This window comes from Sinocyclocheilus grahami, unplaced genomic scaffold (assembly GCF_001515645.1).
Source record: "Sinocyclocheilus grahami isolate Dianchi unplaced genomic scaffold, SAMN03320097.WGS_v1.1 scaffold133.1, whole genome shotgun sequence".
Classification (NCBI taxonomy): Eukaryota; Metazoa; Chordata; class Actinopteri; order Cypriniformes; family Cyprinidae; genus Sinocyclocheilus; species Sinocyclocheilus grahami.
In genome coordinates this window covers 273759-301366 of record NW_015505312.1, presented here as the reverse complement: position 1 = coordinate 301366, position 27608 = coordinate 273759, and the positions used below count along the sequence as shown (strand labels likewise).

At 38.5% G+C, this 27608-nt stretch overlaps 3 protein-coding genes across 7 annotated transcripts in view; all 3 read right to left on the bottom strand.

The window, feature by feature from the left end:
• Window positions 1-6777, bottom strand: part of LOC107590791 (vascular endothelial zinc finger 1-like) — a 26134-nt gene extending 19357 nt beyond the window's left edge. For all 3 annotated transcript variants that reach the window (XR_001609822.1, XM_016279699.1, XM_016279698.1), the window contains exons 1-4: window positions 5660-6777; window positions 5348-5498; window positions 3535-3908; window positions 908-1251 (exon numbers count right to left, since the gene is read on the bottom strand). Coding sequence is in view for 2 of the 3 variants with exons in the window: in XM_016279699.1 (XP_016135185.1) it covers window positions 908-1251; window positions 3535-3908; window positions 5348-5498; window positions 5660-5695 (905 nt within the window). In the remaining variant the exon portion in view is untranslated. The remainder of the gene's footprint in view (window positions 1-907; window positions 1252-3534; window positions 3909-5347; window positions 5499-5659) is intronic.
• A 285-nt stretch (window positions 6778-7062) lies between these two features.
• On the bottom strand, window positions 7063-12865 carry LOC107590790 (CDP-diacylglycerol--inositol 3-phosphatidyltransferase-like). Its single transcript, XM_016279696.1, has 6 exons — window positions 12666-12865; window positions 10603-10737; window positions 10366-10519; window positions 8480-8561; window positions 8272-8353; window positions 7063-8041 (listed from the first exon to the last, which is right to left on the bottom strand). Exons 1-6 carry the CDS (start codon window positions 12706-12708, stop codon window positions 7896-7898), a joined length of 642 nt encoding a protein of 213 aa, XP_016135182.1. The 5' UTR covers window positions 12709-12865; the 3' UTR covers window positions 7063-7895.
• A 5622-nt stretch (window positions 12866-18487) lies between these two features.
• The window catches only part of taok2a (TAO kinase 2a), a 25704-nt gene continuing 16583 nt past the window's right edge, over window positions 18488-27608 (bottom strand). For 2 of the 3 annotated variants that reach the window (XM_016279695.1, XM_016279693.1), the window contains exons 10-20: window positions 26625-26706; window positions 25282-25449; window positions 24933-25139; window positions 24720-24848; window positions 24384-24620; window positions 23771-23899; window positions 23382-23585; window positions 23042-23281; window positions 21742-21963; window positions 20749-20931; window positions 18488-20030 (exon numbers count right to left, since the gene is read on the bottom strand). In XM_016279695.1, coding sequence (XP_016135181.1) covers window positions 19152-20030; window positions 20749-20931; window positions 21742-21963; window positions 23042-23281; window positions 23382-23585; window positions 23771-23899; window positions 24384-24620; window positions 24720-24848; window positions 24933-25139; window positions 25282-25449; window positions 26625-26706 — 2680 coding nt within the window. In that variant the 3' untranslated portion in view covers window positions 18488-19151. The remainder of the gene's footprint in view (window positions 20031-20748; window positions 20932-21741; window positions 21964-23041; window positions 23282-23381; window positions 23586-23770; window positions 23900-24383; window positions 24621-24719; window positions 24849-24932; window positions 25140-25281; window positions 25450-26624; window positions 26707-27608) is intronic. The other variant, XM_016279694.1, reaches the window with a different exon arrangement.

Genomic DNA, 27608 nt, shown 5'->3' with positions numbered 1-27608 from the left:
TCATCACGCCGGATCTGGGTCAGCGCCGCCACACGCTCGCGTCATGATACTCGACCACAAGTGATGCAGTAGAGACGAAAATGTGGAATAAAGTCATTATTTTTGTTTTCTTTGTGCAAAAAAGTATTCTCATAGCTTCGTAACTTTACAGTTTAACCACTGATGTCACACGGACTACTTTGTCGATCATCTTGGTACTTTTCTGGACCTTGAACGTGGTAGTTACCTTGCTGTCTATGGGAGGGTCAGAGAGCCCTCAGATTTAATCAAAACTATTTTAAATTGTGTTCCGAAGATGAACGAAGGTCTTACGGGTTTCGAACAACATGATGGTGAGTAATTAATGACAGAATTTTCATTTTTGGGTGAACTATTCCTTTAATGCATTCTTGAAAAATGAAGGTATTAATTTAATTTTAAAAAAGGTAGTTTACATAAAGTATATAAAATATGCATTACTTCTTCATTTAAAAATTTGCTGCTAAATTATTTCTTATTGCCTCAGGGCCTCATGAGCCCCAAAATATGTTTTACTACTAGCTTGACTGGATGTGTCTAAATATATGACAGATAAATACAGACAGAAGGTCACTTATTCCTCATCTAACCCATTTTCAGTCTCAAATTAGTAATTAGGGCATCTCTCCATAGCTTTTAGTGAAATGACAACATTCAGTCCTCCACCACTGTCAGAACTACAGTGCAATGCTCACTGTTGAAACCTGCTGTGAATTAGCCTGATAAACAGCTTGTTCTTGTTTATACCAAGCGTGCATGTGTTTATAGAAAGAAATCGTTCAAAATCCATGTCCTCATAATCTTAGTGCACTCATGGATAAAGTGTGTTTATGCAACTAGTTTTTTTTTTTTTTTGGTGTGTACAGGTGTGCAGAGGTTTATCTCTTACCGCGAGAAGCCCTTGGCGCAGTGCGGACACACATACGGTTTCTCCACTCCTCCCTGGTGTGACCGAACATGATAACTCATCCGATCCTTTCTCTTAAACCGTTGCTGGCAGATCGGACAGGAGTACGGCTTCTCATCCGAATGGGACAACCGATGCCGGTTAAGATGGTACACGTCCCTGAAAGCTTTCCCGCATGCCTCACAAGCATGGTTCTTCCTGACCGGATTGGGGTTGGGATTAGGATTGGGAGTCGGAATGATGGGTAATGGGTTTGTTATTGGGATAGATATTTGGATCGGGGTGGGATTATTTAGGTTATCGTTGATGTTGGTATTTGGTGCAGCCTGAAAAACAATGTTAGACAGAATGTCAGATTTTATGACCTTGAGCTTTTCGTCGTTAGTGCCACAAACAAAGCAAATCTTTCTGTGGGTAAAACATGTTCACTGTTTGCTGACCTACTAACCAACTGACTGTACGTGTTCGACAAATGAGGTGAGAGCAGGTATGAGACCACGTTACACAAGTGTTGTTAGCCTGATTTTTTGCAGAGTCTTGGGAATTGGATGGTTTGAAACTGACTCCAACTACTTTAGTTCATTATGGGACAGCAGGCATATGGAGAAATAATCATGAAATTATGGTAAATGACACTTTCCATAAATAGTTTACAATCTGGTGTCCCGTTACTGTTTTAAAAGCCCACATATCAGGTTTTTGTGTTGCGAGAACTATGAGATTTGTTTGACAAACCTAATCAGCTAAAGGCTGGAATACATTTTAAAGAGGTCCTATTATGCTTTTTCACTTTTTCAACTTTAGTTAGTCTGTAATGTTGCTGTTTGAGCATAAAAAATATCTGCAAAGTTACAAAGCTCCAATTCAAAAGAGATATTTTATTTAACAGAAATCACTTTTCAAAAACTACAACGAACGACTTGTTTGGACTACAACGCATATTTTCTGGGATTTTGTGTAGCACATTTCGTATTTCAGAAGGTGGCCTTCATTTGATACAGGAACTATTCGAGCCGTTCATGCCAAACTGAGGAGAGAGGTGTTGTAATAATGTAAAATATGTGAAAAAGAATGTGTTTTTCGAACAACCTAGTATGAGAGCCTGTCCTAGTACACCCCCAAAACAAAATCCAGACTTTGTAAAAGAGCGTAATAGAACCCCTTTAAAATAGGCAATGGCTGAGGATCTCACCCAACCAGACATTCAAATCTTTACAAACACAACAAACTCACAGAGAAACATGCACCACGGTGCTAGGAGATTACATTACAAATTGAAACAATGTGTTCTAAAAACAGCTTAAAATATCAGGCATGTTTTATATCTGGGCAAAAGTCATGTTGTGTATTGCAGCCTTTAGATACTGTATGAAAAAATGTATAACGCAATGTTTTTAATAAATATCCATAAACACTAATTATTTGTTCCAAACCAGATAGCCAGCTTTATTTTAATCTGCAATCTTTTTACTCACTCTGGCAGTGTTTTTATTATTATTATTTTATGATTAATATAAAAAATTAAATAATCTATATATGTATTCCTATGATGGACACATACACAAATAGTTTTAATAAATGTTAAATATTACATTTAATTGTTTATTAAACGTTTATTACTAAAAATAAAGGCATGATAACAAATCAAGGTTTTATACTGTAATTAGATTAATTAAAACAATTTCCAAAATAAAAACATGGTTGACGATCAACTTTTTCATTTGTGTGTTTGTTTGTGTGTGTGTGTGTGTGTGTGTGTGTATATATACACTACTGTTCAAAAGTTTGGTATCAGAAAGTTTTTTTTATGTTTTTTTAAGAAGTCTCTTATGCTCATCAAAGTTGCATTTCTTTGATCAAAAATACAGAAAAAAACAGTAATATTATGAAATATTATTTGGAATTTAAAATAATGGTTTATTATTTTAATATACTTTAAAACATAATTTATTCCTGTGATGCAAACCTGAATTTTCAGCATCATTACACCAGTCTTCAGTGTCACATGATGCTTCAGGAATCATCCTAATAATATGATAGTTTATTATCAATATTGGAAACAGTTTTTCTTTTTAACTTTTTATTCATCAAAGAATCCTTAAAAAAAGTATCACAGGTTCCAAAATTTTTTTTCCAACATTGACAATAAATCAAACAATATGTTAATAAATCAGAATGGTTCCTGAAGGATCATGTGACACTGAAGACTGGAGTAATGGATGATGAAAATTCAGCTTTGCATCACAGGAATAAATTACATTTTACAGTATATTAAAATAGAAAATTGTAATATTAGGATTTTTGATAAAAAAAAGTTCAACTTTGATTAGCATAAGAGACTTTTTAAAAAAGCATTAAAACTCTTTCTGATTCCAAATCTTTGAACAGTAGTGTGTGTATATATATATATATATATATAGCCTATACATTTTATTGTTTGTTTAATTAATTTTTAATTAGCCCTAATAATTTAATTAGCCCTATTTATGAAAAGTGTGTCAAAGTTAGTAAATATGAGATATGATCATGGGTAGAAAAGTCAAAGCAAGAACAAGTGAAGTGAAGCAAAGGTATGCAAAGCATTAACCAAAGACACAAACCAACCCGACCTGAACCATTGTCCCAGTAACCACCACTGCAGTAGGGAGGGGATGGGTCACCGTCATGGCGACTGTTGCCGGGGCAATAGAGACAGCCACCGTCTCTAACTGCTGATTGCTGATTGGGGAAGGCTGGGCCATGGGGTCGAGCGCCGTGGGTATGGAGGCAGGTATAGACAGCTGGAAGAGAGAAAGAGGGATGGTCTGCCTCTCCACTCGTGCTCCGGCCTGGCTTCCATCTATTTTCTCTCTAGCGGCTCTGTCCTTCATCTTCATGCCAGTGTGGACAGACTGATGACGCCGCAGGTTGTAACTGTTCTTAAACTGCTTGTTACATATGGAGCAGATGTGTGTAGGTCGGGCTGGTCGAGTGACTGGCTTCACTGGGAAAGAGAAAAAGAGACATGGTATTCATACACAGGTGAAGTCTATTTGTCGCAAACAAACACCTACACTCAAACACGCTATGCTGTATTAAAAAAGTTTCTACTTAAAAAAGCTTGAAAGCAGTAATTACAATCAGATGTGAAATCACATGGGCAATTTCATGTTTCTTTCTCTTTTTCCACTTACTGACAGAAACAGGAAACTTTTTAGCACTAATGCATCACAATAATGTGCCAAAAATGCACATTAGTTATGAAAACCGACGCTTTATCTGTGTTTTTAATCATTCTCCTACCATTAGAGAACTAAGCATGTTTTATTGCTATTCTTCATCAGGACTACATGAAATGCATAAAAATGGCCTAATTTGCATTGGTCCTGGAAATGTTTTTACCCTAAGGATTTGAAAAAGATTCTGAAGCACAGACTTCTAAGCAGCTCCAACATGAACCACATCATAAAAACCTTTGAAAACACAAAGGTTTTGAAAAGCTGGCGAAAAAAGACGATGATATTAGACTGTGTATGTCTGTGATGAGCTACTCAATGAACTACACATCCCATGCAGCACAGCATTATAAATTGATAGGAACAGTCAAATGTATAAATATAGAGTAGCCTGAAAGGGCAGCAGGAGTGTTACAGTATTTATTATTACATTTATTATCATTATAATATATTTTTTAATTATTTATATATTAAATATTAATATTTAATAATATACTATCAATAATATATATATACACACACACATATAGTTTTATTTTATTATATATTTTTACATTTATGTCAGTTTTAATTTAGTATTTTTATTATTTTAACTTAAACTTATTTTAGTTGCCAAAGCAGCTTTTGTAATTGTCATTGAAGTTTTTGTTTTAATTATTTTAATACGTTCATCTATTATTAATAATTTAGTTTATTGCTTTATTTATTGATTTATAATTTACAATATTGCTTTATTGTAATGATAGGTTTTTATTAGTTTTAGTTAACAATAACAGCACTGGTTCATTAACCCTGATTCTGTTTCCATGGATACAGCAACTTCTCTGAATGGTGAAACCCTCTTCAGGTATTGTGGGTAGTGTTGTTTTCTGACAATTAAGCAGGATCACTAAAATACATCAGTTTATAGAGAAAATTTATTACATTTTGACTTCTGAAACCCCACTGAAATTCCAACATTGCGATCCAGTTCATGAGTTGATCTTATAAATTTGATCTTTCCAACACGCTTCGAGGGCAACAATAGAAGAGAGAATACATGCAGGCATCCTAAATGATATTCCAACTTTATGCAAATAACTGGCTCATTAAAAACACCACTCATTTACTTCTCTCTCCAGCCACTAATGCAAACAGCCTAACCTCGGTTCTCTCTCCAGTCCCCAGTGAACTCCCTTCCCACCCTCCCGTTTTGCCCCTCCCTCACCCGGTACGGGCTCCTCGCTCAGCGCCGCTGTGTCCACCGTGGATGGGGGCGGGGCTATGTGCTCAGGGGGCGGGTCCTGAGCGGCATCCGTGAGCTCCGGGAGAAGATCTGATTGGAGGGTCGCGTCAGTTTGGGACTGTGAAGGCGGAGTCTGTCGATAGAAGGGGCAAAATCACAGATTTAAACATCCTTTTGCCTTGTGAATGAAAGTACACCGGTGCCATTATAGACAAAATGCTAGCGATTATGACATGAATTTAAACTAAATGACTAAAACGCTATCAGCATTAGCACGCATAAGCATTTTCTTACCTGAAAGAGGAAATTGCTCCAAGCTGCATCCATCATGCCGTGCAGAACAGTACAGACGCCGCTTGAAATAAACTAACTCTTAGTCGATTTTTTCTCTCCTAATGGACAACGTCTCCTTCCACTATCTTATCAAATCTACATAATAAAAATGTAAAGCTACCAAATATAAAATGACAGTGAAATTTAAAAAGCGAAAGAATGCATATTACACGGACACGGATATATATATATATATATATTCTAAAATATTTCTAAACAGTACAAAATAAGAAATGACAGCTGTCAGTCACAGTATGCTATTAACGCCGCATTGTCACATAACAGTGGCTTACCATGCTTAAAAATCTAATATAAAATGAATTTCTGCATGTAATGTTTTCTTATTAATTAGACCGCTGTGTAATACTTCATGCAAAAATAATAGAATTCAAAAGGCAGTTGAATGTTTCATTTGCTCGCATGGCGTGGTTAAAAAGAATGCCATCAATTTTATTATAAGATTCCCCATCCAGGCCCGGAGCGGCGTCTGCTCGAGCCTCGGCGTTGCGTTAAATCTCATTCGCGTATGGCGAGCGCTTCACCGGTCGTCGTCCATGGCTCCGCCTCGGCATTTCAATCGAGAGGATGACATTTTTTCCTTTTTTTCCTGGAATACTCTCGCCCTCCCACCCTCGCTCTTTCTTCCTTTTCTTTTTTTATTCCGTCTTCTCTGCCCCGCTATCTCTCCCCCACCGCCGTGTCCCCCTTGTTTTAAAGGGATAGTATATTTTGAGTGAACACCCCTTCTGTGTCTTCGTCCCCTCCTCCACGCGATGTTCTCGAGCGCGGTGTCCTCTCGCGCCCCTCCGGCGCTCGAGTTCGGCCGACGCAAATTACAGCATAAACATCGAGATCAGTTAAAAGAAACCATCCGCGCGTTCTTCTCCTAAAACTAGCCCTACAACACAAAGATTCTCGGCGGTAGACAACTGGATGTTCGAATGGGGCAAAAAATGTCGCAGGTCCTTAAAGGTAAAGACGCACGCAGACGCAGCTGCGGTAAATAATAAGCGGCTCCAGATCACTGCCGATAATAATTGTACGCGCCCAATGGGATTAAACACATATCGGTCAGATTCACGCGCGACTGGCAGCTCTGGGCTCCCAGTGCGTTGCTTTTTGAGTCTCACAAAACGTTCTCAGAACAGAACACTCCTGCATTTTGAAAGGAAACAGAACGTTTGTTTTAGGCTGTGCGTGGAGCTTCAGAGAACGTTGCTTTAACGTTCACTTAACTTCTCTACATTACACCAGCAGCACAAAACCGCCTTATTTTCCTGCATTGTAGAATTAGCCATCACACTTAATATGCAGGATTAAATTCATTAAACATTCTTGAAATAATATCACCAGTAACAGCTGTATCTTGGTCTCAGGATATCTTTATTGTCAAATCATCAGGATACAGTACAAAAGGACTTTTATCCACAATCATACAACTCATATTTCTGATCATTTATAACAACAGCTGTAAAACTTCAGACAGCAAACAGTATGTCTACCCCTCTACCGCAAACCAATAATACATTCAGAAGGCTATGGACGAAAATGATGCCAGAGCCACTTGTTTAATATAATAATAGCTTCACACTCTTCAAATTAATATGCAAAGTTCTTTGCTGTTTTTGTTGCAGGTATATCAATCTAATAAAACAGTAATAGACAGGCTCATACAAAGAGTTCAAACATAATTCACTATCACAAGCAGTGATAAAACAACGGGCAGATACAGTAATACTCGAGTGGCTTTCAGTTGAAGCGTGGAATGTGCCTGTCTATGTGTGTGCGCATGTGTGGAAATGTTGGTTTTAAATAGAAGAGCTATTCTAAATCCCATTAAAATGATACATGATTATTCCATTCACAAATAAATTAACCGTCAAAAACAACAATTATTATGATGACACCTCAAAGATGACATAAACATGGTACACTCATAGTGCAACTAGTTCCATCAACAGAAATAAAAAGCCCATCTACAGGAATATGGATAAAACTCGTAAGGAATTTGCCCTGGCATTATAGCATTGATAATCTATATTCAAATAAATATAAATGCTCAGTGAGGCTTTGCAAGGTGCCATAATTGATTTCCATGAGCTCATCCTCATCTATACTGGCCAGCGTTCTTATTTCAGATGATCTCTTTTGCACGGCCTTTGTCTCATTTTTCTTGTTTTCTGCATACTCTCATGTCTCACTGTGCTTTGCTCCGCTCTCTCTCACGGTCAGCCACATCGGTAGCAGCCATGTTACAGGAGGCGGTGATGAGGTGGAGGAGACTAATGCCCGACTTCAGCACACAGACCACGCCGCAAACTCCCAGCAGCCACTGCAGCCACACTGCGCAAGAAAAAAAATGCAACCGATATTTAAATAAAATATAATTTATATTATAGCATTGCTATAGTGCATCCTTATGAGGACTACTTAAATGAATAAAAGTGCAGCAGCACTTACTAGTTGCCGAGGTTATATAACACAAAGTATTGTGTTATAAATATAAAAAAACATCACAGTCTGTAAAAATAGTCCATTATAAAGACAGTGAGAAGCAGCCTGCTGATACTCACCCTGGGGTTCCTCAATGTAGAACATTATATACAGCAGACAGAAGAACAGCTCGTTCCCCATACACATGAAAAACAACACCGGCTGTGGAAACACACTGATGTCAGAACAGCCTGTACATGTAACCTTCTTCACTAGATATGCATGCTTCAAGAACATCTAAAGAAGCTTCTGACTGTGTGAATGAATGTGCATGAGTGAGTGTGTTACCCTGGATGTGTAGTAAAGCCTTAAGATGGGGTTGCCAGAGAGGTCAATGGTCTTGTGACTGGTGGCTCCCTTCATCATGGAACTGAAAGAAACGAAAGGAACAACTCATATTATTCACAATGATTTATGTAGAACTTACAGGTAACAGATACTTAAATACAGTAATTAAACCATAAAATCTGATTCTTGGGGCCTGTGGAGATCCATGAGAGTACTCCAGGGGCTCCATGGAGAAGACAACATTTTACTGACAATTCAGATTTTTTATTAACATTAACTAATATTCTGAGATGGATCATATAATAGTGTTAGTTACTGATTTTAATAAAGTGTTACAAGGAAAATCTAGCTAGCTGAGATTGTGGGTTCAAAAGTGTCATGATAAAACGGAAATTTCTTCCTTATTGTGAAATTATCGAAAAAAGTAAAACATCTAGGGCAGGTTCTATCAATCGACTTAATTGGATGAAGACCGATCTGAATATGAGCATGCAGACGATTGCAATAAAACTGCAATTGTTTATCAGTAGCTGTACAGTATATTAGAAATGGGGGAGCTTTTAATTTAGCATTTTCACTGGAATGAAAAGCAGACTGCAATTAGCAATTAGACAAGTGAAGCGTGCATCTGAGAGCTATGTGTGGGGGTGGCAGTGGTGTCCCATGTTGCACAGTCTAGGCAAAATGACTATGTAGCCTATGCCAGGATCTGCCTCTGATGGATGATATTTACCAATTTGGGATGAGATAATCTGTAAACATGAAGAGAGATTTCTACAGACCCAAAGGCTTTCTAGAGTCCCCCCCCCCTCAATATGGTCTTGAATTAACTATATGCACGCATATATCACATGTGTCTTATAGAGTGCTGCAGGGATGGTGTATTTTTGCTAGCATTACCCTGGTTCCCTCCACCAATGTCTTATGAATTATTGCTGAAAACCTACAAAAGTTTATGATCCTTACACGTTTTGTTCATCATGATAATCTTCAGAAATTAACACCACTTCTATGAATTTTGAAGCCTAAATATAAGACTAAGTAAAAAGCTAACGTTAGGCTATACTACAGCAGAGCCACATGATTACAACGTCACCACCACTAAACTTTTGGCAATTCTTTCAGTCTTCCAAATCTATTATTTGGAAATTTTGAGTTAGAATAATTTGCAAGGGCATATATATATATATATATATATATATATATATATATATATATAGATATATATATATATATATATATATAAACGCAGTGAGGCTGTAAAAGCCGACCTTTGAGTAGATGAGCTTTCCTATTCAGCGTATTATGTCCCCGACAACCTCTCTAGTCCCATTTAGCCACTTGTTAGCAACTGCTTTTTTCAAGGCACGTAAATGTTTTAAAAACAGATGTATGCTATGTTGTAGAATAAGACGTTAACATATATTGAGCTTGTGTTAACCACAGACCTTGGCTCCTTTCTGAAATTGCATATTTCCCTGCTATATGCCAGGCAAAAAAAGAAAGTGATTGGAGTAATATGTCCAAATTCACAGTATTCATAAAAAAGTAGACAAAAAGTTATTGGATGACCTCTAATGGACACTTTACAATCCCATGAGAGGATAGTAACAGGAAAAAGGCAATGAAGCAACACAAGTGATGCCGGTACGTTACATGACAATGACAACATGACAAAGGTAGTACACATCCAGATTACATTCATTCTATATATAGACCATGCTTTTTAATGCAGCCCTTATTTCAAGCATTTAACCAAAAACTGTTCACATTGAAAACACATTGACTTTGGGATGATGGGACCAGAAATTCAAAAATGCCTAATTTTCGGGATTTAGGACTCTTTCCTGCGGCCCTCTATTGGATAAAAGATGTTTTGGACACACCTGTGCAGGTGCAGCCAGTGGCTGGCCACGTCCAGACACATGCTGAGCTGAAACAAGAAAGTGTAGGCTGGGTACAGCAGTGCCAGGTTCACCAGCAAACACATGGTCGCACAGCGGTCTGTCAACATGTCCAGCATGGCACCAAACTTTGTACCTAAGAAAGAGGCAGGGATGGGCATAGAGAGAGAAAAGCACAGAATGAGGAATAACGTACAACACAAAGCTGAATATCTCTACCTTGATTAAGAGCGCGGGCTGCGTGTCCATCGAAGGCATCCAACAGGGCACTCAGTAGGTAACAAAACACTGCCGGGCCCGGGCAACAGGGCATGAGGGAGAAGGATACCAGAGCCAGTGCAATACGGGCATATCCTATTGAAAGTGTGGAAATTAAAGATTCAAATGGATTATGAGTGCACATGTATGGATGAACATAACATGGGGACAAAATTATATTTATCATAGCCACAAATTAGGAATTTGTTCCCTCATTTTACCCTCTAATTGGTAATACAAAGTTTTGATTTCATTAAAAGTAGGGAAGAATTTAGTACAATGTGGCCCCCGATTTACTAAAACAACGAGGGAATGAATTTAGAAGTTGTAGGAACAAATTCTTAATTTGTAGCCATGATTTAAATAAAACAAGGGGACTAATTAATAAGCCATGAGAACAAATTCTTAATTTGTGGCCTCAATATAACTAAAACGAGAGAACCAATTAATAAAACAAGGGAACAAATTAATGCACCGTGGACATGAGTTACTAAAAAGAGGGACCAAATGAATAAGTTGTGGCCCCGATTCAACTAAAACAAGGAAATGATTTATAAAGCATGGGAACTAATTGTTAATTCAATTTTTTGATTCGATTTTAAGATGTGCCTGTTGCACTCAAAGGTTGAGGCAGATGAAAACAAACATGAAGGGGCGGAGTTTAAGCAGAATAAATGATTTGATAAGTCCTGCATGTGTCATCATAGAGAAGTCTGTCGTTTATCAGTTATGACAATTTCATTAAACATTACTACGTTAGGTCGAAATATGTTGACAATATATGCACAGATAAACCGTTTACAAGAAGATCCATAATATGCTTTCAGACAATAAATGGTGTGAATTTTAATTTCATACCGACTTTAATCCTTTTTGTATACTACATTGATAGTACATAATGTTCTCTATAGATCATAGAGTATTGACAGCTAACTTACAGCATCATGTCAACATCCGCAGGAAGTCAAAAAAAACGCTGTCAAATACAATCATCATGAAAACTGTACGCTAGAATCTTTACATAAAACCTTTGTGACCTTTAAGCACACATTTTAAATGAAATGGCCATTATCTGTCAGAGAGCTGCGGTTAAACGTGCGAAGGACTCGCTCGCTGACGGTTCTTATGCCGAGTTCACACTGCACGATTTTAGCCCGATTTTTCACTCGCCGACAAATGCCCGACATCGGAGGCAAATCGGTACTCGTTCACGCGAGTGACAATCACACAGTGTGAATTATCAAAGACGCGATCTGAGGGAATCGCCGACGCCTGTGAAATATTTGGCATGCTAAATATCTGGAGCTGTCTGCGATTCACAAATTATGCTGTGTGCAATGAGTTCTGACTGAAAAACACATCGGCGATGACCTACAGCCAATGAGAGACCAAGATACAGGGCAGAGGGAAGTTCGGGGAGGAATTACAGACCAGAATATCAGTATTTTAATAGACATATATGAACAATTATATCATACAGAAACAAGCACAAACATTTGCTTGACCAGCCACAACATCAGCATAACAGTTACTGCAAAATTATTTACCTCCAAACACCCAATCCCTGTTTCCTGCATCTCCCTCCTGCATAAATTTTTATTTTTCTCCTTGTAGCTGGAAATCAGCTCACAGACAATTTGCGGGCTATATACTGTATATATATTTTAATAATTACAGTCTCGCTGGAGAACTCTGACGCACGCGGGTTCTCGCGTTATTTCCTTATCACTTCTCGCCTGTGTTTAGTTGTGAAACGTAGTTTGCGGACCAGACAGAGCTGTCTGCGATTCTTCCTATTATAAAGTCATGCAGTGTGTAACCTCCTGTCATCATTCCATCATGCAGTGTGAACACAGCAGCGACTGAATGCTACCTCAGATAGTCCTGCAGTGTGAACACAGCAGCGACTGACTGCTACCTCAGATAGTCCTGCAGTGTGAAAACCACTGTGACCCGACGACTTTGAAAATCGTGCAGCGTGAACTCGGCATTAGTTAACGTTAAATCTCTCGGTTGGCACTCACCGATCAAATTCGGGACGAACAGGAAGATGTTTTCTTCGGCCATGCTAACGAGCGTTTCTGTTTGGACGGAGCAGCCTGAAATGTTCTCTTCTAGGTTTCTGTTTCCCTCTTCAAGCCCCTCCGTCTGCTGCTGGAGGACTGTGGCTGTGCGCGGCGCGTGCCGTTCTTCTTCTTCTTCTTGAAATTTTATTGGCGGTTGACAAACATCATTTGCTTGATTCCTTTTATATTCAATAAAATTCGGAAAACTATGATTCTTTTTTAACATTTTAAAAGCTTTATTTCGAGATTTAATTGCTTGATCACATTCTTTTGTCCACCATGGTACAATCTTTTTTTTTTTTTATGATTTTTTCCCTTCTAAATGTACAATCAATTCATCCAATACCTCTAGTGATAGTCTTTTTACATGGATTATAAAAAATTATAATTTTAACATTTCCTTTTTTTCCCCCAATACTTCTATTATTATAAATTCCAACTCCTTTCCTTTCCCTAAAACCTTATATTGTATTCCTTGTTTCACAAATATTATACACCCTCCCCCAATATCTTCCTCTCTATCCCTGCGTATACTTTCATAACCTTTAATACTAAAATCTAAAACTGGTTTAAGCCAGGTTTCCTGAATGCATATGATTTCTGGTTTCTTTTTAAACCCTTTTATAAAACCTTTAAACTCTTGACCATTTGCTAACAAGCTTCTTGCATTCCATTGTACAATATTCAAGTTGTCTTATCACCTGCATCTCCCGACTTCCCATCAACTTCCAACCTTTTATTGATATTTTCCCAAGACATGTTGTTTATACCCAAACATTTTTCAGCTCCCTTCACAATTATTTTAATTTTCTCTGTTTTGTGTCTGACTTGGTCCGTACAATTAATTACATAAGCAATGAACAAAATCAGCCTATCCACTGTCAGATTTGTGCTGCTTTCCACTGCTTGATCAACCTCTTGTCTCGAGATGTCCTTATCTTTGTCAGTATCATCACTTCTCCTTTGCTCTTGGACCTTCTTCACTGCCTCTGCATAACTTATGTTGTTTACCACTTTCACTTGTTCAATTTCCACAGCTCTCTTCCTTACATTACATCCACTGTATGTTACCCTGTGTTGCCCCCCGCAATTACAGCACTTGTCTTGTACCTTCTCTTCACAATTTTCAATTCTATGATCACCTCCACACTTAGGGCATCTTTGTTTTCCTCTGCACACCGCTGCTATATGTCCATGGCGCGTGCCGTTAGAGGAATCCTCCCCTTTAATAGGCACGCGCTCGGTGCTGTCACTGAACGCATCACATGCCACGCTGACCCCAGATCAGCCGTGTGTCAATCACAGCACTGTGAACGTGTGGGGATGATCATCGCAACTGAAACATTACGTTTTTTCCATAAATTTGCACTATAGCACTTTACTTTTTTGACTGTTTTCATATCTATCTATCTGTGCAAGCAATGTCCATTAACAATGGTGTTATAGGCCAATCAGTTAGAAAAGCTTCAAATTCAAATTCTGAATTGCAAAAATATGCATATTCAAGGGATAATATAGTCAATAGGCCATTAGTGCTAAATAAATCTGAATATGGGGCATTTATTTTGTATTAAACGGTCTATAAACTTTAACATAACCATTACAGAGCATTGCACAAGTTCTTATATTAAGCCAAGTTATTCACTGGTAATCATTTTCTAGTTCTTTTATTAAGTCAGGTTAATCACAAAAACCTCCATGCAAAGTTGTGGGAACATTATTTATGCTTGTAAAATTATAGCCTATATCTCGAAAAAAAAATACTAAAAAGAACATCTTAGTCTTTTAAGCTACATGTCGATTTTTGATTTCAATTCTCGATTCGATTTGACTATATGAATGAATATAGATTTAATACAAATCCTATATTTATAAAAAAAAAAGAACAGTGATCATAAGATTACAAATGGTTAATTAATAGGAAATTAAGAGCCACAGACCTGTATATTAAACACTTTTATTTTAGGTACACTTGGGTACAATAAAACAAAACCCAATTCTATATTTCAAATGCATACAATGAATAGACAGAATTTTGATGCAAGATGAAAAAGTGATGCTGAAAATTGGACAAGTCAGAACAGGATTTGTAATAAATCTATATTCATTCATATAGTCAAATCGAATCGAGAATTTAAATCAAAAATCGAATCGAAACATCTGAATCGATACCCAGCCCTACACATACCACTGCAGAGTAAAACAAATGTACCGAATGCAACTGCAAAATATCCTATAACTAAATGGAATCATTTTGTGACTAGGGCTAAAAATAGCCCTACACCAGAACCAACATGTGCTTTTCCCATTTAGTATTGCCTCTGTCTCTATGGAAGCGGTCTTTTCTCTACCTTCAGTGCGCACTCTCACCATTCAGAAAACAGGCTTAGAGCTAAAAGCAAAATGTGCATTAGTCCAGACAGATCACACAAGGTCATTTTGTTTGAATCCTTTTTAATGACTTGTTAATCATTTTCTGTACAAGTTCTATAGCCCATGTGTTACAGAGTTCTCCTGTAGTCATTTCACCTGAACGAAATTTGGCCTATTTTTCTGAGCTCCCTGAACAACCAAGCTCTCCATCGCCCTTTCAAGCATCACCATTTTGCAATACATTTCGGCACAGGCTACACACACTCTTCCAGACACCTGCAGCTCCAGTTTTTCAAACACTGCAGGATGATGACAGCAATTTCATACATTTACCTTAAGTTTCCTACCACCAGATCCACAGACCTGTATATTAAACACTTTTATTTTAGGTACACTTGGGTACAATAAAACAAAACCCAATTCTATATTTCAAATGCATACAATGAATAGACAGAATTTTGATGCAAGATGAAAAAGTGATGCTGAAAATTGGACAAGTCAGAACAGGATTTGTAATAAATCTATATTCATTCATATCATCAAATCGAATCGAGAATTGAAATTAAAAATCGAATCGAAACATCTGAATCGATACCCAGCCCTACACATACCACTGCAGAGTAAAACAAATGTACCGAATGCAACTGCAAAATATCCTATACCTAAATGGAATCATTTTGTGACTAGGGCTAAAAATAGCCCTACACCAGAACCAACATGTGCTTTTCCCATTTAGTATTGCCTCTGTCTCTATGGAAGCGGTCTTTTCTCTACCTTCAGTGCGCACTCTCACCATTCAGAAAACAGGCTTAGAGCTAAAAGCAAAATGTGCATTAGTCCAGACAGATCACACAAGGTCATTTTGTTTGAATCCTTTTTAATGACTTGTTAATCATTTTCTGTACAAGTTCTATAGCCCATGTGTTACAGAGTTCTCCTGTAGTCATTTCACCTGAACGAAATTTGGCCTATTTTTCTGAGCTCCCTGAACAACCAAGCTCTCCATCGCCCTTTCAAGCATCACCATTTTGCAATACATTTCGGCACAGGCTACACACACTCTTCCAGACACCTGCAGCTCCAGTTTTTCAAACACTGCAGGATGATGACAGCAATTTCATACATTTACCTTAAGTTTCCTACCACCAGATACTGAAACACCCCCTCAAGAGGACACACTAATAAGAATCCAGCACGTGTTGCTGTAAACACATTACATGGTAGCCCAGAGCTAGAGATGGGCCGAGGATTTTCTGTCCATAGCTGTTAGTAAGGAAAGAAATAAGGGAATGCGGTGCTGGGAGGAAAACGTGTTTGGGAACAAACACTGAAAACAGAGTAAGAGGTGATCGGCCAGGCACAGGGGGAGTGAGGTACTGCACGTCTCCTCGGTTCAGGAGAGCGAAGGGAGAGTCCGAGTGAATGCTGGTGTCTATAGAGAGCTGGCAGTGTGGGAGCACAAAAGATTTCGGTTTTCCCAAAGGAAAAATATAACATTACTGGCAAAATCGATCTTCGGCTTTCACCACGTTCTTACGGGTATGCTGGAGATTTTGGTTGTCAATGTAAACAGCTTGTGATGCATTTTGTCCGTTTTGTGCATACAATTTAAAATGCGCAAAATAAAAGTAATGCATTCCAGAAAAAAAAATGGAGGGGAAAAAAACCTACTGGATCAAAGGGGGGGTGTTTGAGACACTTTACAGTTGTCTAGAAATGTTCTATACAGCTAAAATCTCTTTAAAAGTTCTGTACAAATTTAATACTGGCTCTAAAATACTACTCTCCTGACAAAGCACTGCACAAGACTCCTACCCTGAGATGTAACAAGGAATGCTGGGATAGGTAGTCCTTTTTGTTTTTAATCTAAAATGTAGTCTTAAAATTCTTACTGTGACACTGCCAACATTTCCCACCTAGCGGTAAGCATTGATTAAAAAAAAAAAAAAAACACTTAAAAAAAACACTTAAAAAAAGTTGTAAAAAGAAAAATTAGTGTACAACACAAATTTTACCGCGGCAGTAGTAGGTGTAATAATAATAATAATGACAGTATCTATTTTTTCCGTCTCACTTTCCAATTCACATAGCAAAATTATTATTACCCTATATAAGAGTTAGTGCTTGTATATACACATGATGTATAGGTACAATATAGATCAAAAATGTTGAACAGGAAACAATCTTACGACTTTCCCTTTCAAACCTTTGACAGGTGATGTATTATACACATATATACTCAAAGTCATATATAAACGTCTGTTATGTATGTTTGTATACAAATGGTCTCTGTACATCAGTCTCATGCACGGAAACTTGTAACCCAACTCTTGTTTTTTTTGGATATGTACATCATATTTACACAGTCAAGGAAATGGCTTATTAACCCAGCCAGGTTGAATCTCTTTTTAAAAGTAATTTTTTTCACACCTATGCTAAAAACAGACACTGAATTACAGCCCAGTTAAAACCAACTGCAACTTAAATGGCAGCTTGCCCTTATAAGGACAGTGGGCGGAGTTGCTTTAGGTCAGCTGAGCCTCTAGATGGCAGCATGACATGTGGCATCGTTTAAAAAAAAAAAAAGAAAGAAAAAAGAATACAGAATACAAAAATAATTTAAAAAAAAAAAAAAAAAAAACTGCCTCCTGTCCTTGACTCAAATACAAATGTACGGTTTAAAAACCATCACTGATAGATGTTCTTTTAGTAACGTTTTAGTGCTATCTACATAATTACACAAAAATCAGTTTAATCACCCTTTTAGTTCCTCAGTTTACGCCTCTTCTCCCTGAAACATGCTACAGCACCTTCTATTGCATCCGACTCGTTCGCAGTAAAACTGACATTAGCAGGACTCGTCATCCTCTGGCTCAAAATCAAGTTACACTCATCAGACAGAGTCAATGAATAATTCTGCCATCGTTCACCCACCCTCGTGTCATTTCAAACCTATATGCTATTATTTCATCTGCGAAACACAAGAGAGAAAGAGCTCAGAGCGAGTTCACCTAAAAATTAAAATGTTATTTCAAACCGGCAGACTAAATTCTTCAGTGGAATAATAGAAGATTTTTCAAAGAAAACTGGTTACCACTGACCTCCCATGTATGAACAAATTTCTCAAAATGTCTTCTATGTTCCACAGAAAGAACATAGAAGGTGAATAAATTATGAAAAGTCTCTTTAATGCAGCTCTTTTCCATATAACGTTGGTTCACAACTCCAAAACAAAGACAAAGCGCCTGGTTTGGTTCTGCAAAAAGATGTAGAATGCATGAGTGCACTATTTCTAATGCATTTTCAATTTCAGTCTGCTCAAACAAAGCAGGTGGACAACTTCAGAAAACTCTGAATATAGCACAAAAGTCAAATTAACTACTTCTATGGTTCTTCTATGGTGTTTGGGGTCCATTTTAGATCTTAACAGAACTTGTTGCATAGAAAAGTGCTGCTTTAAAATCCTCCTTGTGTTCTATGAAAAAAAAAATATATATATATGTAGGGCTTGTAACAACGTGAGAGTGAGATACATTTCTCTATTCCTTTAAAAAATAAACCCAGTCTTTAATTGAATTGCACTAAACAAATTCAGCTTAATATGATCCAGGATTAAGCATTAGATAATATCTTGGAAAAGTCTTTTAAAGTTCAAATCTTAAAACTTAAACCTAGATGTGCAAGAAAAAACCTGGACATGAAAGCAGAATTCAATGGTTCTGTCTGACGGTTTAAAAATAAAACGAAACTAAAATGAACCGGCTGAGAATGAGCCCAATCTACAGTATTGGCACCACTTATGTTATTTTCATCTCTTCCCTCCCACACACTCAACAGCATAGCTTTCTGCTCCTGTTACAGTACATCTCTCGTCTCTCCTGTTCCTGATCTAAACCCTGAGCCCTCCCGCATCCCAAAACCCTGAGATCTATCTTCTTTTAAGTAAAGGTGTGCCCCTTCTAAATACTGTTTCTCCACTCTGCCTCCCAGTTGGACTCCTAAATGAGCAACGTAATGGCCTTTTCTCCTCAAAACGTTCGCCTGCACCATCTGAACTTCCTGCCTGACCCTCTACGAGTAGGAGAGATGGGATCCATTGGAGATGTGCGATGTCACCGATGTACTTCGGCTCAAAGCTCCATCTGCGCCCGACCCTCCGGCACCTCCGCCCGAGGCTGTTCTCCGAAGTGGCCCTGGACTGTTTCTCAAAGCCATCAGGCTGGGGCCCCTCACAGCCAAGCTCTCGCCCCTTCCTCCATAGCCACTCTGAGAGGAAGAAGAGGAGGAGGATGAGGGAGGAGAAGATGAGGAAAGGGAGATGGGCGGAGGAGGAGGTGGTGGAGGGAGGAGGGCAAGGGACTGGGAAGAGGTATGGGAAGAAACGTGATGCGAGTGGCCATGAGAGGAGGATGAAGATGAGTGGTGGTGGCCTCCTCCTCCTCCACTGCCTCCTCCCCACTCTCTCTCTCGGCTGTCTCGGTACAGGTGTGGCGTGCTCTGGTGGTGGTACTGCTGCGGCACATAGCGGAGGTGATGGTGCGAGGACGAAGACGATGCTGACGAGGCGGAGGAGCGAGAGCTTGGAAAGCCACGGGCGCCCATGCCGTCTAAATCCCTCTCTCGGATGGAGATATGCTCCCCTTGGCTGAAGCCGGCTGTACTGTTTTGACTGCGCCAAGAGGGCGGCACCGCTGAGTTTTGGATGCCGTGGCTCCACTGGCTGCCGGAGCGGGGAACGGGACGGGACGGCCAGCCCCCGGGTCCGGATGAGGGAGGGTTGGGGTAACCTTGATTGTAAGCCTCAGCAGGGATGCCGCTCAAAGCCATGTTACTAAAGCCCAGGCGCATGCTTTCCGAGTCAAAGGACTCAATTTCTCGAGCTTGGTGTTCGAGCAGAGCCCGGATTCGCTCAGAGCGCTCGTTCTGCAGAGACAACATCTCCTCCTCGATCTGAAGTGAGGCAAAAAGGTGACCGCAAGAAAAAGAGTGAGAAAAGTGGGCTATGCATTTAATTCTTATTACAGTATTATAGTGTCATCTTATTGAAATCAATTGTGAGTTAAGTTTCATTTATATTATTATCAATGCTGAAAACAGTTTTACTGCTTAATATTGCGTAAACCATTAAATATTTGTAGGATTCTTTTGTAACATTATAAAATGTAATACTCCCATTTTGATCAATTCAATGCATCCTTGGTGAGAAGGATAATAATAAAAAAAAATGTTTTTTTTAAATCCCCAATTTTGAAAGCTAGTGTAAATAATACAAGGACAGTTCACCCAAAAACGAAAATTCTGTCATCATGTACTCACCTTCAAGTTCTTCCAAACCGGCAAGAGTGAGTTTATTCTGATGAACATTTAAGAAGATATTTTGAAGAACGCGGGTCCCCACTGACTTCCATAATATGAAAAATAAAATGCTATGGAAGTCATCGGGGACCAGAAATGGTTTGATTACCAATATTCTTCAAAATATTATCTTCTGTGTTCAGCAGAAGAAAGAAATTTGTAGAGGTTTGGAACAACATTGTACGTAAATGATGACAGAATTATAATTTTTGGGTGTAGTATCCCTTTAAAGCAGATCATTAGGTTTTTGAACAAGTTTTTTGCCATCATAACTAATTCATTCAGGAATATCCAACCCATTTCTCTCTCTTACCCTCTGCTCAAGGAGAGCTCTCCGTATAGACACTCTCTGCTCCAGGTCTTTGACCTCTCTCTCGTGTTGTGTGTCTGTGTGCATCTTTATTTTGCTCTGATAGGCGTTTAGCAGCTCCAATTCCTGCTGCAGCTGCATGCGCAGCGCTCGGTACTCGTCCTCCTGAGTCTCATCCAATCGCAACTGTTAGGTAAACAAAAGAGGCAGGACATCAGTAGAGAAGCAGCCATTAAAGAGATTTAGGTCCAGTGTGGTACAGGAACTGTGGATTAAGTGTGAAAACCTCATGAACCATGTCAAGAAAAGTTCCTGTCATATTTGACTTCAAAATCTAAATAAACAAATAATTTTATTTTGTTAAAGGAAAATTAAGCGTATTTTAGGTCCATTAGTTTTTTTTGTTTTGTTTTTCACATTATTGTGATGTAAAAAATAAATATGAAAAAGATACATTACTAAAAGCACTAACTTACTGCCTTTATATTATGCAGACTAAAGGCCCGTTCACACCAAGGACAATAACTATAAAGATAATGATATTAGCATCCACACCAGCGGACGATATTGTCTGTTTATTCTAAGCGCATGCTCGTCTGCCGCTTTAAATTCTCGAGCTCTTTACAGCAGGATGGATTCTTATTGGCTGTCAATGTTTGTATCGTTCATCAGCTCGAAAAAATCGTTCTGAAAGTGATTCCAACGATATCGTTTCTCTGTGCCTTTATCTTTATAGTTGTGGTGTGGACTCTGCTATTCTTTAATATTGAGAACGATTTTTAGAGCTATATCTTTATCGTGCTTGGTGTGAACAGGGCTTTAGTATTGTAAAACTATTAAAAATAGTATTACAATAAGCCATTGAGAAAAAATTCTTGACTGGTTTATGTGAGATTAACTCAAATATGTGTTTGCATACATGCATTATTCATTCTGGTTACTGTGATTGTGCACCACTGAAAGTGAAACAAAGCATTAAAGAAGGTCTCTCCTTGCCTTACTCACAGCCTGTGTGGACAGCATGTCTTTGATGGAATGGTCGTACTGCTCGGCCAAGATGGCCAGTTTACGTGTTTGCTCCTCTTTGAGTCTCTTCAGTACGGTTTTATGCTCGGATTTGGGCGTGGTCTCCAGCAGGTGGTTGCGCAAGGCTTTGTATTGTCGTGTCTGAATCTTACAGGTGTCTTGGAACTGACGTTTGATCTGGAGCTCTTTCGTCTGAAAGAACAAAGTGCAAGAAACATACTTTAGCACTTGACATTTAAGCAAACAAATGTCTTCTATTCCTCTGGTGTGTATTTACGTCACTAGAATGTTTGATTAGGTGTCATTTAGATGGTTCAGTTTAATAGAAGTTCTCTGTGGTATCTTACCCTCGCAACTGCCAAACATGTCTCTTTTCAAAAACAAACATCAGTCAGTGAACATTAGAGTTGTGTGTGGCACTAAAATCTGAATTCAGAATGCCTTTTAAATTCCAATTCAGTCTGAATTTATATAACAAACCAGATGCATTGGAATGCATTTGAATGAAGTAGAATTAAAATTGGACAAAAAAGAATGATTTAATGATTTTTAAATTCCCAAATTGCTCTTTTGTGCAAAGATCTAGATCATAATTAATAACCTTAACAATAATAATAACTAGTAGGGCTGTGCGATATTGAAGAAAAATGCGTTATGCGATAACTCATTAAATAATGTGATATTCGATATGCAATACGATAATGCTTAAAGTGCCACATGCTCAGATGAAACCGTTTTACTCAGCTGTTGCTGAGTCAGTTCTGTGAAATTCTTTAACTATCTTGTGTCATATATATATGGTTATAAGAGTTCCTGTAAAATCACAACAAATTCCTTGTGTTTGCGCACACTTAAGTGGTGAATAAAGCTCATTCTGATTCTAAGAAAGCACCCCTACAGCAACTTCTGAAAGTGAACGATAGTGTTTTACTCGAGCATTACATAAAAATGTCATTTTAACATGAGTTTAGAAACTGAATAATAAAAAGGAAAAATAAAACACTGCTTAGTACTTACTCTTTGAATTCAATATACACTGATTCTTATTATAGCTACAAAAGTTATTTAGGTGGCCCCAAATATTGCAAGCTGTAGCGATATGCATATTGCGATATGTACATTTGCGATATTTCGATATATTGCACAGCCCTAATAACTAGGAAATAATATGTTCATTTTGCAATTCATTGCATTCACTCGTAGTCATAAAAAAATTCTGAATTTAGTCCAACCCTGTTGTGCATCTCACAAACACTAAACATTCCCTCACCTTTAAGCTCTTGGGTTGCTGGCGGACCTCCACAGCATGTTTCTGACGGAGTTCCTGCTCACGCCGCTTATTATACTCCATCTGGTTGGCCAGTTCGCTCTGGTGCTGCGTTCGGATCAGGTCGGCCCGAGTGTGCTGGACCAGCCCCAGCTGCCTGAACTCCAACTCTTGAGTGGACTCGTGATGTCTCAACAACATGGCACACTCGAGATCCTTCTGAGTCTGACGTTTATTCAAGTCCTACATGGACAAATAAAGATATAGCAAGAGATCACAGACAAAAAGTGAGGTAGAAAGCAAAAAAGAAAGGGAAAAGCACTCATAAATGTGTTTGTCTAACCTCTCTGAGCAGGTCCTGCTCTAGATTGTGTCTCGCGAGCAGCATCTTTCTCTTATATTGTCGGCACTGCAGCTCATAATACTGCCTCTGTCGCCGTAATAACGAAGCCTCTTCCTCAGCCTGGATCTGCTGCAGACACTCTTTCTGCCTCACCAACCATTCCTGCTTCTCTCGCTTCGGCGTGGACTGGTTCTCACTCAGCTCCTGTTGCCATAGTAAAGGATTTCAGAGTGACAAAAGCAAGTTAAGGATAAGTAATGGGATTGATGAATATGATGCAAAAGACATGAACAGTTTGACCAATTTAATATTTATTGCTACATCAAGTAGAGTTACTCTGAATTCATAGTCATGAAGCCATAAGGAGAGTTGACTCTTCGACAGCGTACCTCCTTGAGCTGCTCCTTGCGTTGCCTGTACTGGCGTTTCTGGGAATCCAGCAGGCTGTTGAGCTCTTTCTTCTGCTGGTTCAATATGTGCTGTTGAAATTTTTTCTCTTCCGCCTGTGCAGCTTTAATCTGAAGAAAAAACAAAAACATAAATATGTATAAACACACAACCGTTCAAAACTTTAGGGAAATTAATACTTCTATTCAACTAGGATACATTAAATTGATGAAAAGTGACAGTAAAAACATTTATAATGTTGTTTCTATTCACCAAAAATAATGAAAAACAATGTATTAATGTCCACAAAAATAATAAGAAATGTCACAAACACCAAATCAGGATATCAGAATGATTTCTGAGGGATCAAGTGACACAGAAGACTGGAATAATGGCAGCAAACTTAGCTTTTCCATCAAAGGAAGAAGATATGTTTTAAAATATATTAAATAAAAAAAGCTATTTAAAATTGTAATAACATTAGTACAATATTTGTTTTTCCTGTATTTTCGATCAAATAAATGCAGCCTTTGTATGAATATGATATTCCCATTCTTGCACATAATAGAACAAGGGATTGTGAAAGGTCTAGTATCTTTCTTTTTTATTTCTCACCTCTTTTTCCAGAATGGCCTGATGTTTCTTACTCAACTTGTCGGCTTCACTGCTAAAGTTGTTTCTCTGGGTCTCCAGCTCTTTGTCCAGTCTGAGCTGATGTTCATCCATCTCAGACTTGAGTTTGTTCTCCAGAGCCAGCAGTTGTTTCTGGTGCTGCCTCCTCATGCGCTTGTATCCGGACATCTGCTCCCTCAGAGCTGAGCCCTGTTCATGCTCCTGAATCTGACGCGTCACCTGGAAAGAAAGAAAGGGAGAGAGAAGAGAAGCTTGTCTATCTTAACTTCTGATATAAAGAAAAATGGACTCTGAGCTGCAGGTAAGTCAGGAGCTCACAAGAGAGGCTGTGCGGATGGTGGCGAAATGGTCTCTGTTCCTGTGCACCCTCCTCCGAGCGGCCGAGGATGCCTGCTGTGGAGACTCCATCTCTGGCTGATATGGGTCGTCGTAAATATTATCACGTGCCTGACAGACAGACGGACAATTAGAAATTAGTCGAGGAAAAGAACATTTCAGAAGATTGTGCACTGTCTGGCCTTGTTTACGTACAGTGGGGCGGTGAATGATGGAGCTGTTAGACATGACTGTCTGCTCTCCCTCCTGCATCATGGCCATCTCAGCACTGTCGTCGGAGCCATCGGCCAGGCTGTTGACTGAGGAGCTCTGGGAGCTGGCGCTGATGGACATAGAGGGCACAGACTGAGAGCTCTCCATACTGTTCACCGTGCCCATCTGCAAGAGGTACTGCTCTGCTTCCTACACACACACACAAACAAAAAAAGATGTCATGGCTTTTCCTGTTTTCTGCAGTATACTGTAGAATACCACAAAAGAGCAGAAACTGGGCTGAACTGGACAGAAGGATCAAAGACAATGCTTGACCATCCTTTGGATGTACCTCTTCCTCCTCTCCTCCTTCCTGTGTGGGGCCGTTGAGAGTTTCCTGAAACAGGATCTTCTTCATTTTCCTGTACTGCAGGTTGTCCAGCTCTCGTACAGCGTCTTTGGTGCGCGTGATCAGATCCATCACTACAGAATGAGGGCGCTCTCGGCATAGGAAATGGTGCTGTGAAGGGAATACATGATGTGAGCCACATAGCTTCATTACACAATCTCAGTGTGTACGTAAAGATAGATGAGCTACAGTTACAGCAGTTATATTTGTCATACTAATAATAGCTATTTATGATGTAATTGTCCATTTTATCACCTTACTTTACAGCTTAAGACGTGATTTATTAGGAATCCGGTGTGAGCTATTAGTCACCAGCCACTAGTGTAAAAGTACCTTTTGTATGTTTCTTATTTTTACTATTGTTCTTGTGATTGTTATTCTGTCTCTTGCATAATACAAATCAATGGCAACCTGTACAATCATATGTTAAAGTTGCAAAACAGAAACGTATAATGTTACAAAAGAGTTCCATTTCAAATAATTGCTGCTGCTCAGACGCAGTACTGCAACATTTACCATTTATGTTACAAAAACAATTATTACAAAAAATGCATTCAACATTGATAATAAGAAACATTTATTGAGCACCAATTCATCATATTAGAATGATTTCTGAAGGATCATGTGACACTGAAGACTGGTTGCAGAAAAATCTGATTTTACAATACATTACAATTGAAAACAGTCCCTTTAAATTGTAACTTTCCACAATATTGCTGGTTTTACTGTATTTTGATTAAATGAACGCAGTCTTGGTAATCATAAAAAGTCCTTTCAAAAACAGTAAAAATCTTTGACCTCCATCCTCTGAATGATACAGTAGTGCGTACTTTTTCAAATGTCTCCAAATTTAGGTCATACTGTCTTAAAAATATGCTGAGATATAATAAACGCTCTTTGATAGATCAGACTGATCACATGCAATGGCCAAGGAAGTAGTGGTTGAATTTGCACAGTTCAAACAGCCAAAAACCCCATATTCAAAAACCCCTTTCCATATTCAAAACACGTTTGAGCTAAGAATGGCACGTTTCACATGGGTTCTGCCATACATTATTTTCAGTATTTGAAAAAGACATTTCATCCAATTTTATTTCTATATTGTACTGGAATATAAAGTGCATAATGTGATTTTTTTTTCAAACTAATAACAACAAGGCGATTAGGTAAATGATGACAGACCTAGCAAGAACAAAAGTTCCAAGGGGGAGAGAAAATATGTGAATGAAATAATGAATACAGAGTCAGAAAGTGTGTGTGTGTGTGTGTTTGTGTTCAAGTCTCACATTGAGCAGCACATCTGAGGTAGGCCTGTCCTGAGGGATCTTTTGAAGACAAGAGTCCACAAAGTTACGGAAGTAGTCCGACCTGCATTAAAGAGAGGGAGCGACAAAGGAAAAGTTAAACACACACAGAATACATAAAAGACAAATATACAGAAAACATGATGCTACAATAAAAATGAAAACTGTCATTTAAAAATTTTATATTAACCTTATTTTCAATAGACAAATGGACACGGGCTGCCCAGCCATTTTGAAATTTGTTGTGGAAGGCTTCCAGTCAGCAACTTCCAGTTAATTGAGCTGTACAATAGCACTTGATTATGCTGCTTTATTTTTCAGGCTAGAGATCGTAAACATATCATTGTTTTACTGCTGTGATTTACAGTGTGAATAGAAATCTTCCTCATCTGACGGCTGCTTTTAGACCGGATTATGAATGAGAGATGAAGCCACTGAAACTGACAATCCTTAAAACCTCATGTGCGACAGTATATGACCTCTATCAGTTTCTCCTCACGGCAGTCAAAAGCTTTGCATAACAGTCTCTCAGCAGCGAGAGAAAGCAGCTGGAATAAAGACAAAGAGCTCAATTCTAACTTCTACTGCATCAAACCCAAACTGCAGTTTTATCTTCACAAAACAGTCTCCTCTTGTTTTTTTCCTCAGAATCAGAGAACATTCCCTTTCATTACAGGTACATAGTCCATGGACATGTTGATAATGGATGATTTATTATATATATATATATATTTATTTATTAGGGATGCTCCAATCAGGATTTTTGCAGCCGATACCGAGTACCGATTTCTTGTCATGGTGATCGGCCAATACCGATGCCGATTCTGATGCTTCAAGCCAGAGATGGGCACTCGACATTTTTATAGACTTCAGACTTGACTCAGACTCTACCTAAAATGACTCCAGACTTGATTCTAAAAATTTAAAAGCAACTCGAGTCTTTTATCCTTAAATACTTATATAACT

Excerpts from the sequence above, each read along its gene's own strand:
- LOC107590790 (XM_016279696.1), bottom strand. The coding sequence starts at position 12,708 with ATGGCCGAAGAAAACATCTTCCTGTTCGTCCCGAATTTGATCG. Across the intron at positions 10,738-12,665 it reads GTTCGTCCCGAATTTGATCG|GATATGCCCGTATTGCACTG; the intron begins GTGAGTGCCAAC and ends CACTTTCAATAG. Across the intron at positions 10,520-10,602 it reads AGCCCGCGCTCTTAATCAAG|GTACAAAGTTTGGTGCCATG; the intron begins GTAGAGATATTC and ends CCTCTTTCTTAG.